Raw genomic sequence first — 16,368 nt, forward strand, 5'->3', positions numbered from 1 at the left:
TATTGCTAATTTGTATTGTATTCTTTCTCTCATGGTGCTAACAAAGCTCCTTCCAAGAACTCCTTTCTATTATGGTGCTAATAAAGCTCCTTCCAAGAACTTGCAGTTGCCAGGGGGAAGGATGGGAAGATGGTAGGGAGTTTGGGATGGACATGTACTTACTACTATATTTAAAATGGGTAACCAACAAGGACCTACTGATAGCACAGGAAACTCTGCTCAATATTATGTGGCAGGTTGGATGGGAGAGGAGTTTGGGGGAGAATGAATACATGTGTAAGTATTGCTGAGTCCCTTTGCCGTTCACCTGAAATATCACATTGTTAATCAGCTACATCCCAATACAAAATAACTTTTTTTCTTTTAATAAAAGCTCCTTCCAGTATGGTCAAGCCCATCAGGTCCCTGAGTTCAGCTGTTTTCTTCCTTGGAGACGTCTCTTTTAGGGCGCCCAGACTCCCTACTCCTGTCTGGACAGGTTCTTGCTAGATGACAGAATGACTGTTATCTGGGACTTTCCTTTACCATCATCCTGGGGACTTCCTTCTTTCTCTCCTGAATATCATTTTTCCTCTCATTTCACTATACATAGAATACTTTTCATTAGATTCTTGTGAATGTATGCAGAGAAGGTTAACTATTTTATCTACTAAGTGGCAGATGTAATATTCTAAATCATAAACAACCTTCTAACTTTTAGAAGGCATTCTGCCACTGTATACTAGCTGCCATCATGGTTTTGAAGAAATCAAACTTTTTCATCTTGGAAACCTTAAAATCTCTTTATCCACTGTCTTCTGAAATTTCGTAATAGCTTTGCTTTGTGTTAATTTTCTGGGGGCGCTTGTAGGGTTTGTGTCTACTTGTGTCTACTTGTGTCTACAAGTGTTTAATTTTCATTTTGGGAATTTTTTTCCTGCATTACTTTGATCATTTCTTCCTTTCCACTTTATTTTGGAGAGGGAGAGGGCTTTTATAGCGTAACTGAATTGGATTTTGAAACTCTTGCACCAATCCTGGCTGCAGGATTAGCCTGGCTAGTGACAGCGTGAGAGAGGATGCGGTGTGGTGGAGTCAGACCATTTGGTACAGAGCCTTCCACTTATTCCCTCTATTTTTAATAGAGTGGTTCAAGCACCGATGGTGTCCTGTATTATCAAATTAAAGGTCCCTCTGGTTTGCCTGACTAGCTGGGCTTAGGCAGAATCTGCTCATTGAACCACTCCTTTTTCTGACCTTCAAGCAATCTTCCCTCTAAAGCCCTGCAGACTTGATAGTTCCACTTCCTGAGTGAGACTTTTGGGAATGCCATCTGCAGCAGGAAGCAGCTGTCTTCCTCCTCCATTCTGCTAGCACCATCGCTGTTTATCTACTATCCACCTTCCAAATTCTCTTGGATGTCTGTCAGCGCTATCATCTTCTTTTCTGTTCTTTTTGATGTTGTGGGTTTTGATCTTTTATGCCCTTTACTATCATTTTATTGGAGTTTTAGTAACAGGTAGAACTGTAAGTGCATATCATCAATTTACCATTTTAAACTAGATACTGTTTTGGTTTTCTCATATTTGCTAAATCACAATAGCGGCCATTAGCACTTTAACTCTTATCGCTTGTCCATATCATTACCACGTTCTCCAGGAAAATGTGGGAAACTTGAGGCAAACCACAACCCCCAGAGTTACTCATCAGAGTCCTTTAGAGGGTTTTAATCTTACAAAAAGTGAAAAATAACCTGCTAACAATTTCTTACAAAAGAAATGCTAATTTAAATATCAAAGTAACCCCAGCTCCTAAAAACTGTATTTTAATATCTGTTCTCTTTGATTTAAATAGTTTATAAAGTACGTAAAACATTTCATAGGACTGAAGAAATAGGTCTGTTTATACATTTTGTAAAATTAAGGAACTTGAATAAAATGGCTTAATGTAACGGGAATAACTGAGATCGGCAGAATTTTCAAAGATAATTTAAAAGCGTGAAATAGCAATACATCTTAGGGGGGAATGTATGGCGTTGATTACTGACAGCTGGAGTCTAGCATGCTGAATAAGAATCAGCAAGGAGAGTGGGAAGTCAAAATCACTTCTGCATGTATTTTTCAGGGTCACTCTCTTTTGCTTTGTTGGGTTGGGTATGGTGCTGTGTTTGCTACACACGTGAAGATGACATTATAGTCTGTGGTCTGTAGGTCATGCAATCCTCCTTGCAAAACTAAATTACTTAGACTCCAGAAACTAGATAAGTATGCACTGTGATCTCTCTCTAAAACACTGTGTGCAGAACACAGAAAAGGGCTCCTAGGACTATGGCTGTGGGTTAGTGACTCACAAATAAATAAATAAATAAATAAAACTACTAGCACTCAACCCAAGCTTCCATCTTAGGATGGCTTCTTGGAGGACCCATGACATTAACCTGATGATGGCAGATCTACTTAACAGTCAACTTTGTGAGGACTTCCCTGGTATTTTAATGGCTAAAACTCTGTGTGCAGGGGGGCCTGGCTTCAATCCCTGGTCAGGGAACTAGATCCCACCTGCTACAACTAAAGGTTCCACATGCTGCAATTAAGACCCAGCACAAGTAAACAAATAAATATTTTTTAAAAAAGAGTCAGCTCTGTGAGGACATGAAACGTATTTGCCCCAAACACCTGTTTAACCAGTGCCTCCCCTTTCTTGCCAATCCTGCCCAGCTTCCTCCAGATTTCCCATCCCAATTCACCATCTCACACTCACGTCTCTATTCTGCCCAGGAGGACAAATTTTCAGGAACCTATTGATTCTTTCCTTCTATTGTTTTACACTTTACCTGCTGCTCGTTAAGCTTTTTCTGTATTTCTTCTGAGTCACAGGAGTCGTAGACGATGGGTTTGGCCAGCTCTGACTCGATGTGGGCTAGCCACGTCCTCAGACTGCTCATGTTCTTATCCAGCTGCTGTACGGCAACCAGAGTCTCCTTCAGCTTCTTCACCCTGTGGGCAGAAAAGGAGGGACGTCAACTTCAGGGAGAAGGCCTCACTCATGATTCCCTCGTGAGCAGAAGCCAGCGCTGGGTCTAAACGCAGAGTCCAGCCTGGTTCAGCCACCCACTGTGTGACTGCGGGCGGTGGCAGAGCCCTCCGGTGTCTGTCTCCTCATCTATAAAATAGAGAAGTAACAGTATTTATGAGATTCAAATTAGGTGAATAACGAAGGTGTCAGTACATGGGAAACATTAAAAAGAGTATCAGCCATGGTTATCCTCAACACAGCTATCATGATATAAGTGATAGAAACCTTCTAGTTGTCACAGAAATCATGACTTCATTAATAATATAATCTATACAACATACTTTCACAAATAATATAATGTATACTTCTACCAAGAATAACTGGGAGAAAAAGTTAATATTGCCGATGATTTGTCACTAAACAGATCACCTATCCAGGGTTCTGATCACTTCAGCTCCACTGGGATGTGTTTCAGCAACACTGTAGCAGAAACTTAGTTCAACGAAGACAGTTATCGCATGCACTTATGCAATTTGAGTTTTCATGATGCCAGATCGTGTCATAGGTAAGTAAGGACATACTGGATTGTCAAGGGGCAGAAGGCAGGTGCCAGACCTACTGTGATCCAGTCTTTCACTTGCAGAGCCTAATTCGGTACAGTGTTCACTATGGTGGTGATGGCATGCATGCTCAATTGTGTCTGACTCTTTGTGACCCCTTGGACTGTAGCTCAGCAGGCCCCTCTGTCCATGGAATTTTCCAGGCAAGAATACTGGAGTGGGTTGCCACTTCCTACTCCAGGGGATATTCCCAACTCAAGGATTGAGCCCGATTCTCTTTTTATCTCCTGCATTGGCAGGAGGATTCTTTATGGCTTTGCTATGGGAAGCCCAGTATTCACTACATGGCATGCCTAAAAACAACAATAACAAATGCTGTTTTCCCATTCTTTCCAGAAGGAGTAAAAACTCATTTCTTTAAGACTGCCATTTCTCTAACAATAATGTGTAAACACTTTGGAAGTAAGATGCCAGAAAGACAAAATAAATGATTTGATTATTTTCTTAATGAAATGTACAATCTGATCAGAAATCTGGCATGGAAACAATGAAATATAACAATATGATAAGAGCTAAACTAAAGAAATGAACCAAGTTTCTGGCTAATAATTAAGGGGTGATCAATTCTGTCTTGCCACGTTCAGTAATTAGTTCAGTAATTAGCAATTAGTTCAGTAATTAGTAATTAGTAATTCATTCACCACTTGTTCATTTCTTTATTCCTCCTACAACCATGTATAGTGCTAGGTTAACAGTGACAACTAAAGTTTCATTCTTGCCTTTGAGAAGCTTAGACTTCTAAAAAGGGAAAATGAAGAAATGATATGTGAGCTGCATCTTGAGAGGCAGATACAAGCCAAGCAGAATGTTTCTGGCTTCCAAAACATAGAGAAGAAAAGTTGAGATTCTGAAGGCAAAGAATCACAGCACCCAGGAGATTAGGAGTGGAAGAATGGGGAAGAGAAGCGGAAAAGAGATGAGAAATGCTAAGATACAAGACTGATGGGTGATGTACAGAACAGACTTTGGAACTCTGTGGGAGAAGGCGAGGGTGGGATGTTCTGAGAAAATAGTATTGAAACAAGTATACTATCAAGGGTGAAAAAGATCACCAGCCCAGGTTGGATGCATGAGACAAGTGCTCAGGGCTGGTGCACTGGGAAGATCCAGAGGGATGGGATGGGGAGGGAGGCGGGAGCGGGAATCGGGATGGGGAACACATGTAAATCCATGGCTGATTCGTGTCAATGTATGGCAAAAACCACTACAATATTGTAAAGTAATTAGCCTCCAACTAATAAAAATAAATGGAAAAAAAGGCTGATGGGTGGATGGGAGTAAGATTATAAAGCTCCCACAGTGACATGATAATGAATTTGTCTGTAGTTTTAAAGATTAATAAGAACTTTTTCCAAGATCTATTTGTGGAAGAATGTTAAGATTGGTTCTGATTTTGAATGCAGAAGTTTGAGGCAAGGCTGTTCTAAGAGTCAGTTTAAGAAGTAAATAGAATAGTTTAAGCGGTTTGCATCAAAAGCCTACTTTCAAACAGTGGGGTTAGAGGCAAGGACTGGATTGCTAAATTCACAAATCATCATGATGTGAGACAGAAGAAACTAGAAATGACGTTTTTTCCAACTGAATGATTAGATGGATGCTGCTGCCTTAGAGGATACATGATGAGGAGCAAGCTCTAGGGATTAATAGGGCACAAAGTTTAGGATATGATGAGTCTGAAGGATCAGCTAGACATGTATGGAAATAATAATTCTTAGGTCCAGAATAGATGACAGAGTATATTGCATTGATTTATATACTGTGGCATAGAGTTGAAGCCTAATGAAAGGATGTGTTTCATTCTGAAAGTGGATGGACTAAGAAGAATGAACTTTAAAAGGTTAAAGGAGGGGGAATCATAGGTGAAGAAAAAATAACTAGAAAGGAAGGAGGTGAAGCAGGTAAGTGTAGCATAAAACTAAAGGTGGGAAAAGTTTCAAGAAAGAACTTGTGGACCGGGGAATAAGACTGATGGTATTTAAGGGTACAAACTTGTCATGAGCAGTAATAAGCCACATGGATTGAATGCATAGTAAAATGAATATAAAGAACAAGAGCATAACTGTGATAAATATTGCTATAATGACCATCACATTATAAATTATTGATGTATCAAAGTAATACATTGTACACCTTAGAATTACACAATGCTATATATCAAGTACATTCAATTAGAAATAATTTTTAAGTAGTGTCATATATACATGTAAGTGAATCACTTTACACTTGAAACTAACATAATATTGTAAATTTACTAATTAAAAAACAAAAAGCAGTATCAGGCCATGGTTGTCAGGTGTCTAGAAACCCGGCGTGCCACAGTAAAGTGATCTTAAAAGATGAGAAATGTTTATTAGTGTGCAGGTTAATGTCTGCATGTTTCCAAATTTTATGTTATACAAACTAGCTACAAAATTACTTTAGAGTCACTAAAAGTTATCTTAAAATTTTTTTAAAAAAAGAAAAAAATTAAAAAAAGAAAGTGTTGGTCAGGAAATGATCTAAATGCCCTCTTCATTAGAGTTCACCTGCTTTCCCTCATGAAAGTGCAGCTCCTTACACCCCAAAACTGTCCTATGGAGCCAGAACCTCAGGGGATGTGGCCAGGGAATTTCCATTTTTAAGAAGCAAGCCTTAGGTGTGCTAAATTGTGGAACCACAGGTCTGCTTAGTCACAGGCAGAGTAGGACATAATGATGAGGCCTAAAAAGAGCCATTGGAAGTGGTCTGCTGACCCCAAGTGAGTAGTTTGGCAAACACGGTGGAAACAGAACGCAGGCGGCATTTGGCTTCAGAAACACGCTTATGATAAAAGGGGATTGTTAATTATTTTAAGAAAGCAGGCAGGGAAGTTGAGTAAATATGGTACAAAACAGGTAGAATTATCTGGCTAAAAGAAAAATTTATTTTTTGTTCTGTTTAATGCAGTTGAAAGTTTGGAATCACTTTAGAGTGTTTGTAGGCAGAGAAAAAGGAACTCATGAGATAAGAGCCAAAGACAGAAGAAAAAGGCAGGAAATGATACATGAATATAGATGACGGAGCAAGGATGCATAGGAGGCAGGGTCAAGGGTACAAGGGCATGGATAGATAAATAAGTTTTGAAAGGAATTTCCCAGTGAGGGCAGAGTGTGAGCAGGAGTTTGAGAGGGACACAGATAGTACTTTTCAACTCTGTTAATATCAAGTAATAGTAGCAAAAAAACATTATTGAGTCCCTGTGGATGGCCTGACACAGCTGCATGTACATACACAGAATGCCCTGAAAAGAAAGGGGATGGGGAAGAGGAGCACATGATCAATGATTTCTGATGCAGCCCTTATTTGAAATTCAATTTTGCTTTTAGACCATAAGCTTTTTAAAAAATATATTGTAGACTTTTTTGTTCAGGAAATGTAGTCACCTAACTGACACTGCTTGTAATAGAAACAAATGACATAGAAGCAAAATACTTCCATTTCCAAGGTGTCAATCTGGCTCGACTAAAGAAGTATCTGCTTGGAAAAAAATGTCGAGTAGTACGTCTTTTAAAACTCTAGAGATGTGATAGGGATTTCTCTGGCAGTACAGTGGTTAAGACTCTTGATTCCACTGTAGGGGCCACAAGTTCGATCTCTGGTTGGGAAGCTAAGACGCCGCATGCCGAGCAGAAAAAAGGAACAGTAGTAACAACAACTCTAGGGATGTGGTATATTTCAGGTAGGTATCTGCAACAGAAACTCTCTCCCCACCTCCTCACTCCCATAACTCCCCAGATAACTCTGATAGGCTTCTCTGGTCAGGAGTCACCTTTCTGAAGAAACTGTCTCATAACCAAACTATGTTGAGAATTTTTATTCATTTTTAATTGCTTAAAATAGATATCATCACTTCTGTTACATTTTCTGTAAATCAATGTTTCTCTCGCAAATGAAAATCTAGTCATGACACCTTCACTTTTCCTGTTTGAATGCTTAAAAGGATTTTCACTATGTTCAGTTCTTGATAGTATCTATATTTCATTAATTATAATAAAACCCCTTATGTTTGAATAAAATTTCCAGTGTGTAAAGGCATGCTAGGGTGTGTTACCTTACATTATTTTTTTTAAATGTGTATTTAAAAATTATGTTCATATTCTGCAATATATTCAATTGATAGGGAACAGAAAACATGCGTTACAATATATTTCTCATGACTTGTAATTCCATTCAAGATAAGACTTCTCTAATTAGCTTTCTAAGTATAATTTGTACCTGTCTTGAGAGCATTTGAAAACATTAGCCTTGAACAATAATTCCAAGGACTTTTACACACAACCAACTCACATTTCTCTCATATGTCAGACAAAATTCACTTGAAGGTCAGTCAGAGAAGCTACTGGGCATGAAGTTCAGGGTGCATATCCTACCAACAATGATCATGGCACGGGCTTGGGGTTTAACATGACCTTGGCCATCCTGCCTCAGTGTCCCACATGGAAAGGACAGTCTACAATCAATAAAGCCAGTGGAATAGGACTGAAGAGTGGCCCGTTGACCTGAGATGTCTGTCCTGGTTTTACCCCAGTTAAGAATGTGCTCTCAGCTTCCTGTCTGGACCAGCTTCCTGTCTTCAGATCCGGTGGGATGTGAATGCTGGCCATGCTTTGGGATGGGACTTTACAGTAAACTTCCAACAGCATCGGGCTTCTGTGTGGAGCTAAAGGCTTCGAGGGTACCTTACTCTGTGCCTGCTTCCTTCTTACTCTCGTCCAAACTCTCTGGTGTTATTTATGCTCATGTTCTTCCTTCCCATGGGAAATTCCCTGGAAAGCCAGAACTGTGAATTTCCACTTTGAGTTTTCTCTTTCCATTTCTGGCTGCCATACTAAGCTCAGTACCTTGCACAAAGCTGGGTTCTATTTAAATATCTACTTTCCCTGATGGCTCAGAGGGTAAAGAATCTGCCTGGAATGCAGGAAGACACAGGAGATGCAAATTCAATCTTTGAGTCAGGAAAATCCCCTGGAGAAGGAAATGGCAACCCATTCTAGTGTTCTTGCCTGAAAAATCCCATGGACAGAGGAGTCCGGTGGGCTACTGTCTAACCGGTCACAAAGAGTTGGCCACGACTGAGTGACTAAGCAAGCAAGCAAACATTAATAATTGGTATTCTAATGAAAATATTTTTGTTTTGTTAACATATTTTAATTTATTTGACATTAAATGTATACTTAAATTTTCTTCTAGATCATTTGCTAATGATATATTTGTTAAAGACAAGAATTAATTGATTTTCTTGGTTCCAAATTCACTTACAAAAATGATCCAGGACACAAAGGGCTATGAATAAACACTGTTCCCCCAGATATTGTCTACAATAGCCAAATAATTTACAGATCAGTAATCCTGTATAGTAACGAAGGAGTTCCAGTAGTCAGAGCAGTTACTGCAATATGTCAAGGGCATCGTGACATGGAAATGCTTGTTCATATAGTCCATTAAGGACAAGTTCCTCTTTCAAGTGAATGTGTAAATCTTAGTAAAGTCAGGGAGGGTGAATGCTTAAGTGGTTCTCCCTTCCCATTTTTCAAAAAGTGCACTTTACCACAAATAGCAAAATACAATGTATGCATAAGTGTTGGGCGGGAGGTGTTGATATAAGCTAAGAGGAGGTGGGGGATAAAGTCCCCATACATCACCCTTGAGCTTTTAAAGTTGATATTGGTGGGACAGGGATCATTCTTTTCTCAGAGAAATGTCCCACTTTTTTTTTTTTCCATTATTTCTTTAAAGGCAACTTTGACTGAAGTGTCAACAATAGTTTTATTTATCTATCATTGTAAGAAGTTTGAGCAACATTCTTTTTGGTAGCATCCAGGATTATAATTCAAAATAAGTGTTTACAGATGTCAGTCGTCTGGGTAAGTTTAGCAAACCTGGTCTATCTGTAAGTCCCTGCACCTGCTTCCTCTTTCAGTCTCCTCTGCTTCCCGAGTACTTGATCTTTCTTGAGAAGGGCTCTAATACCAATTCCAGTTGTATGGCTTCTTAATATTGCCACATGAATATACACATATATGCATACATACATACACATTTCATATATACCTCACTACTTTCCTTCAGACAAGTTTAGTAGATATATAAACCAAAACAGACAAACAAAATAATTCATGTGCTCAATATATCAGAACCAAAGGTACCATTAATAATTCTATTCACCAGTAGGGGTTTATTCAGGGGATGCTATGGTACAAAAAAATATGTTGAAAAATAAAGTGAAAATTCCTGATGTAATGCTATTCTAACTGAATAAAAATCATTAAGTAAATATCTGCATTATGCACTACATTACCATTTTAGACATGTATTTCCCCATTTGCACATATGTTTGAAAACCTTTGTATTAGTCAGTGACCAAAACCTACTGACATACCTAAACAGAAACAACTTTCTCTCACACACACAACCCTCCAGGCTGCTGAAACATGAGAGATTTTTTAATTTCACAAAGGGAACACTTTCGGTTACAAAAGTGTAAACTAGCCGTGTCTGAATTTTAGTTTCAGCAGCAGCCTGTCCTTTAAATAACAGATGACGGACTGACAGGATCTTTCCACTGGACCTTTTTTCTGAATCCCTTTCCTGTGTCTCAGACTCTCTACTGTAACCATACCCCTCATGTGACGATTCCAGTCCGGAGACAACTGGATCCTGAGCCATAACAAAGCCCATTAACCTTTCCATCTAGCTTCACAGGCCAGTTAGAGGGACAAGAAAAACCGACAAATAACTCTTAGGAGTCCATGGCCAACAACCTCCTAACACCAGTCATCCCCACTTAACACTGGCAAAACCAATTATGGATTAAAGCTCCAGCATCCATCCTATCACCCCCACGTAACAAGAAAGTTATGCCCACGGGAAGAAACTCAAGGAGATGCCTGCCTTGCGACATTGCAGTTACAGTCCGGGAGGTCTGCATCCGCACAGCCATCCTCTGCCATCCTCGGGGCACAAGAATCTTCCGCCACCACCATGAAGCATCCACTTGCAAAAGTGAGGTTTGCAGAGCAAAAGGCTAAATCTTGCGTGGGGATGAAAGGTTCCCCGGTCTGTGTATGGAAGTATGAAAATGCTCCCTCCAGACAAATGTCGGTAAGTCTCTGCCTGATAATATGACACTGAGCAGTTAAGTGACAAGTGGTCATGCTTCTAAATAAAACCTACATTCATTAACATGTGCCAGGCTTGATCTCCTGGAATGTAGGCCACGAGGGTAAGAAGGGGAAAGGCTCAGGGTAATCTGGAAGGAGGGGGAGGCTCCAGGTCTAAAGAAAGAAGGGAGCAGAAATAAGACAGGCTGCAGACACACCGCCATTCTGGAAGGACCTTCCCCCTTTTCTCACAGGCGGTCTGTTAAACCGGAAAAGATATTTGAAAAGACAAATGACCCAAACACAAACAAGCAAAACCGCCCCAAGTACAGCAAACTGTAGTAGCAAAAAGGAGCAACTTTTATGTTTCTTCAGTTTGCTTGCCAGCTAAGGGATGTAAGTAGGAGTTTAAGGGGTTGTTTGGGAAGATGGGCTGGGCAAGAAAGTCTGCTGAAAAGTGACTGGTCTTCACCTTTGAATAGACTATTTGAGCAGGAAAAGGAATGAAGGAATACTATTTTCCACTTACCTCAACCTTTGTCCTTTTAAAAATAATAATGTAAAGTGGCAAAAATAACATGTTTATTTTAAGGTAATTAAAAAAATATGTTCATTAGCTTTGTGGAATTTCAGTTAACTTGGGGGGGGGGGGATGGAATTGCAAGAATTTCTAAGTTTTCTGCACTGATTCTATATAAACTTCATAATTTAAACTTTTAAAGGAAATAAGCTCCCAAGTGATTCATTACTGGTAATTGAAAAAATAAAAGTGAACAATGCTATCTGTTTTAAATCCTTAGGATTTTAAAATACATACACACAAATAACTTACAAATAAATAAATAGGCAATAAACATTTGCTAAGCTTTTTTTTTTAAAGGCCAATATGATGAATTTTAACTAAAATAAAACAAAGCACTTGGTTCTGGTTATATGAGTTGATTGCTTTTAAAATATTTTTTAAAAAATTTAAAAATTTTATAGTATATTTTCTCTATAAAAGAAACAAAATTGAATTTTTACATTAAAAAAAATTTACAAAACTTAGTTAAAAATAAAATTATTTTTAAAATGCTACAATTAAAGATATAATATTTTCATTCTTTATAAAACAATCACTTTACTGATATATTATTTTCATCAAGATGGAAAATATTGGTCATAATTCCATAATAGAAGGCAAATTTGTTTTCTCTTGATTACTACCAACATTAAAAAAAAAAAACAGATCTTTAATAAAATTTTCATTGCCATTATTTCCTTAGTTTAATTCCCTTTTACTATATTTACATTTTTCCATGGGCTAATTTTTTCCCCATGTTCACTATTCTTAGCACAATATATTTATCCCAATGAACTAAATATAAGGCAAGGCTTTAAACACAATTATTGTAGTAGCAAAAAATGGCAATAATATAAATTTTCATCAGTAGGGAAAATACTAGATAAATCACATTATATAAAACTATGGAATGACCTAAAAGAATAAGATTGGCACATATAGTATATGATAGTATACACGATCCTTTCCCCTGTGTTGTCTCATTGGAGAAGTGGCAGTTATTTTAATGAACATTTTGAAAATGAGGAATCTGGGACTCAGAGAGGTTATACAGTAAGCCCCAGGTCACACAGCCAGAGGAAGGTGAACTAAAACTAGAATGGTATCATTTCTGAGCTTGCTGCATCAAAGTATTTCTGATTCTGGCTTGACTTTTCTGAATGGATCACCATGAGGTAATACCAGCCACAAATTCCAAGAATTACTGTTTCTTTTTCCTCTAGTTTGGGCAGAGCTCCCACTGGACTGAAATCCCTACTGAGGGCAGCTGCTTCAACTTTGCAAGCCCTCCTTATTCTCCAGGAGCCTCTCAACTCCCTCGAGGATGAGAGCTGACATTTATTGACTGAGCGCCTCACTGTGCTAAGTGGTTTACAGGTGTACCACCTCATTTAATCCTCCTGATAACCCTTTACACCATATAATTGAAGTACTGAGAGGATGGGTAATTTGTCAAATATCACAGTGCAGGTGAAGCAGAAACATTTTATAACGCAGGCAAGTGAAGCCCCAAGCCCAGGCTCTGCTATATTCCTATCTGTATGTAGGGAACTTTTCACATGCTGTGTCTTAGGCTGAGCAGCTCAGCAAATACTGGAGGGACTACCATATGCAAAGAACTACATTAGGTTCTGGGGTTACTGTGCTCATCAAGTTTGATACACTGACATCTCAACAGAGGAAAGAAACTTTCAATAACCTTCAAAATGGGTATTTATTATAAACAAGGGAAATGCTACGGACTGTGTACAGAAAGCCTAGATAAGAAGACTTTGATCTAATCTGGAGAAAAGGAAGAAATGGAGATGAATTAAGAGCTGGCCTGTCCAGACAGAGAGAGAGAGAGCAGCAAAGATGAAATGGAAGGGGAAGGCTCTGGTGGGGAGCCCTGTATCCTTGCTTTATCACTCTTATGTTTGGGGACTCATTTTCTTTTTTATCTTTACATCCCCCGAGGGGCGTCTGGAAACTATGCCTGGCTACCTGCTTTGGTAATAAAATATCACTGAAATCTATTATATTTATCTACACACTGCCTAAGGCTGCTTTTGGGATTTATCGGCAGAGGGCTTTGTCAGAGGCTCTTCAGCCCACAAAGCCTCAAATATTAGTCATATAGTAATTCGGCCCTAAGAGAGTTTGCCAGCTTCTGTCATGTAGCAATATGCAGAGAAAGTATTAATATTGCATACACTTTTGTATACAGGGGGCATTCCATAGTTTTTAAAAGTTGTATTTGTTTTTCCTGTTTTTGAGATCCATGAATTATGGTAAAGTGGACACAATCAAGCAGGAGATGGGAAGAGTGAACATTGACATCTTAGGAATCAGTAAACTAAAATGGATGGGAACAGGCGAATTTAATTCAGATGACCATTACATCCATTACTATGGGCAAGAATCCTCTGGAAAAAATGGAGTAGCCCTCATAGTCAACAAAAGAGACCAAAATTCAGTGCTTGGCTGCACTCTCAAAAACAACAGAATGATTTCAGTTTGGTTCCAAGGCAAATCATTCAATATCACAGTAATCCAAGTCTGTGTCCCAAACACAAATGCTGAAGAAGCTTAAGTTGACTGGTTCTATGAAGACCTACAAGATCTTCTAGAATGACACCAAAACCAATGTCGTTTTCATCACAGGGGATTGGAATGCAAAAGTAGGAAGTCAAAGATACCTGGAGTAACAGGCAAGTTTGGTCTTAGAGTACAAAATGAAGCAGGGCAAAGGCTAACAGAGTTTTGTCAAGAGAACACGTTGGTCATAGCAAACATCCTCTTCCAACAACACAAGAGAAGTCTCTACACATTGTATCACCAGATGGTCAACACCAAAATGAGGCTGACAATATTCTTTGCAGTTAAAGATGGAGAAATTCTATATAGTCAGCAAGAACAAGACCCAGAGCTGACTGTGGCTCAGCCTCTTTTTGCAAAATTCAGGCTTAATTTGAAGAAAGTAGGAAAAACCACTATGTGATTCAGGTATGATCTAAATCAAATTCCTTATGATTATACAGTGGAGGCAACAAATAGATTCAAGGGATTAGATCTGATAGAAAGAGTGCCTGATGAACTATGGACAGAGGTTCGTGACATTGTAAAGGAGGTGATCAAAATGATCCCAAAGAAAAAGAAATGCAAAGCAAAGTGGAGGCCTTACAAATAACTGAAAAAAGAAGAGATGCAAAAGGCAAAGGAGAAAGGGAAAGATATACCCAGCTGAATGCAAAGTTCCAGAGAACAGCAAGGAGCGATAAGAAGGTCTTCTGAAATGAACAGTGCGAAGAAGTAGAGGAAAACAATAGAAAAGGAAACTAGCAATCTCTTCTAGAAAACTGGAGATATCAAGGGTACATTTCATGCAAGGATGGGCACAATAAAGGACAGAAACAGTATGAACCTAACAAAAGCAAAAGAGCTTAAGAAGAGGTGGTAAGAATACACAGAAGAAATTTACAAAAAAGATCTTAATGACCCAGATAACCATGAAGGCGTGGTCACTCACCTAGAGCCAGACATCCTGGAGTCTGAAGTCAAGTGGGCCTTAGGAAGCATCACTACAAATAAGGCTAGTGGAGGTGATGGAATTCCAGCTGAGCTATTTAAACTTCTAAAATAGAATGCTGTAAAAGTGCTGCATTCAATATGCAAGCAAATTTGGAAAACTCAGCAATGAGTGGCCACAGGTCTGGAAAAGGTCAGTTTGCATTCTAATCTCAAAGAATGGCAGTGCCAAAGAATGTTCTAACTATCGAACAATTGTGCTCATTTTACATGCTAGAAAGGTTATGCTCAAAATCCTTCAAGCTGGGCTTCAGCATTACATGAGCCGAGAACTTCCAGATGTACAAGCTGGGTTTACAAAAGGCAGAGAAACCAGAGATCAAATTGCCAACATCTGCTGGATCATAGGGAAATCAGGGGAATTCCAGAAAAACATTTACTTCTGCTTCATTGACTACATTAAAGCCTTTAACAGTGTGGATCACAACAAACTGTGGAAAATTCTTAAAGAGATGGGATACCAGACCACTTCACCTGTCTCCTGAGAAATCTGTATGCAGGTCAAGAAGCAACAGTTAAAACTAGACATGGAACAATGGACTGGTTCAAAATTGGGAAAGGTGTACGACAAGGCTGTATATTGTTGTCCTGCTTATTTAACTTATGTGCAGAGTACATCATGTGAAATGCTAGGCTGGATGAATCACAAAATGGAATTAAGATTTCCAGGAGAAATATCAACAACCTCAGACATGCAGATGATACCACTCTAATGGCAGAAAGTGAAGAGGAACTCAAGAGACTTGTTTTCCAGTAGTGATGTACATATGTGAGAGTTGGACAATAAAGAAGGCTGAGCACTGAAAAATTTAATGCTTAGGAACTGTGGTGCTGGAGAAGACTCTTGAGAGTCCCTTGGACAGCAGGGAAATAAAACCAATAAATCCTAAATGAAATCAACACTGAATATTCACTGGAAGGACTGATGCTGCAGCTGAAGCTCCAATCCTTTGGCTTCCTGATTCAAAGAGCCAACTCATTGGAAAAGACCTTGATGTTGGGAAAGATTGACGGCAAGAGGAGAAGCAAGCGACAGAGGATGAGATAGTTGGATGGCATCACCGACTCAATGGATGTGAATTTGAGCAAACTCAGGGAGATAGTGAAGGACTGTCGGGCGTGTTGCAGTTCACGGGTTCACAAAGAGTCGGACACAACTTAGTGACTGAGCAACAACAACAATGATGAAAGATGCACAGTTCTGGGAATATACTAAAAGTCACCGAATTGTATACTCTTGATAGATAAGTTGTATGTTACATGAATTAAATCTCAATAAAGCTATTATTAAAATAATAACTTAATTGGATTCCCTGGTAACTCGGATGGTAAAGAATCTGTCTGCAATGCAGGAGACCTGGGTTCGATCCCTAGGTTGGGAAGATCTCCTGAAGTAGGAAATGGCAACTCACTCCAGTATTCTTGCCTGGGAAATCCCATGGACAGAGGAGCCTGGAGGGCAACTGTCCATGGGATCTCAAAGAGTCGGGGGACTAATAATTTCATT

At 39.0% G+C, this 16,368-nt stretch overlaps 1 protein-coding gene across 4 annotated transcripts in view; it reads right to left on the bottom strand.

Moving 5' to 3' along the window:
* Positions 1–16,368, bottom strand: part of SYNE1 (spectrin repeat containing nuclear envelope protein 1) — a 466,580-nt gene that overhangs the window by 43,338 nt on the left and 406,874 nt on the right. For all 4 annotated transcript variants that reach the window (XM_061130284.1, XM_061130286.1, XM_061130285.1 and 1 more), the window contains one exon: positions 2,813–2,975. In XM_061130284.1, the coding sequence (XP_060986267.1) occupies positions 2,813–2,975 (163 nt within the window). The remainder of the gene's footprint in view (positions 1–2,812; positions 2,976–16,368) is intronic.

Source organism: Dama dama, chromosome 26 (assembly GCF_033118175.1).
Source record: "Dama dama isolate Ldn47 chromosome 26, ASM3311817v1, whole genome shotgun sequence".
In the NCBI taxonomy this organism is placed as follows: domain Eukaryota; kingdom Metazoa; phylum Chordata; class Mammalia; order Artiodactyla; family Cervidae; genus Dama; species Dama dama.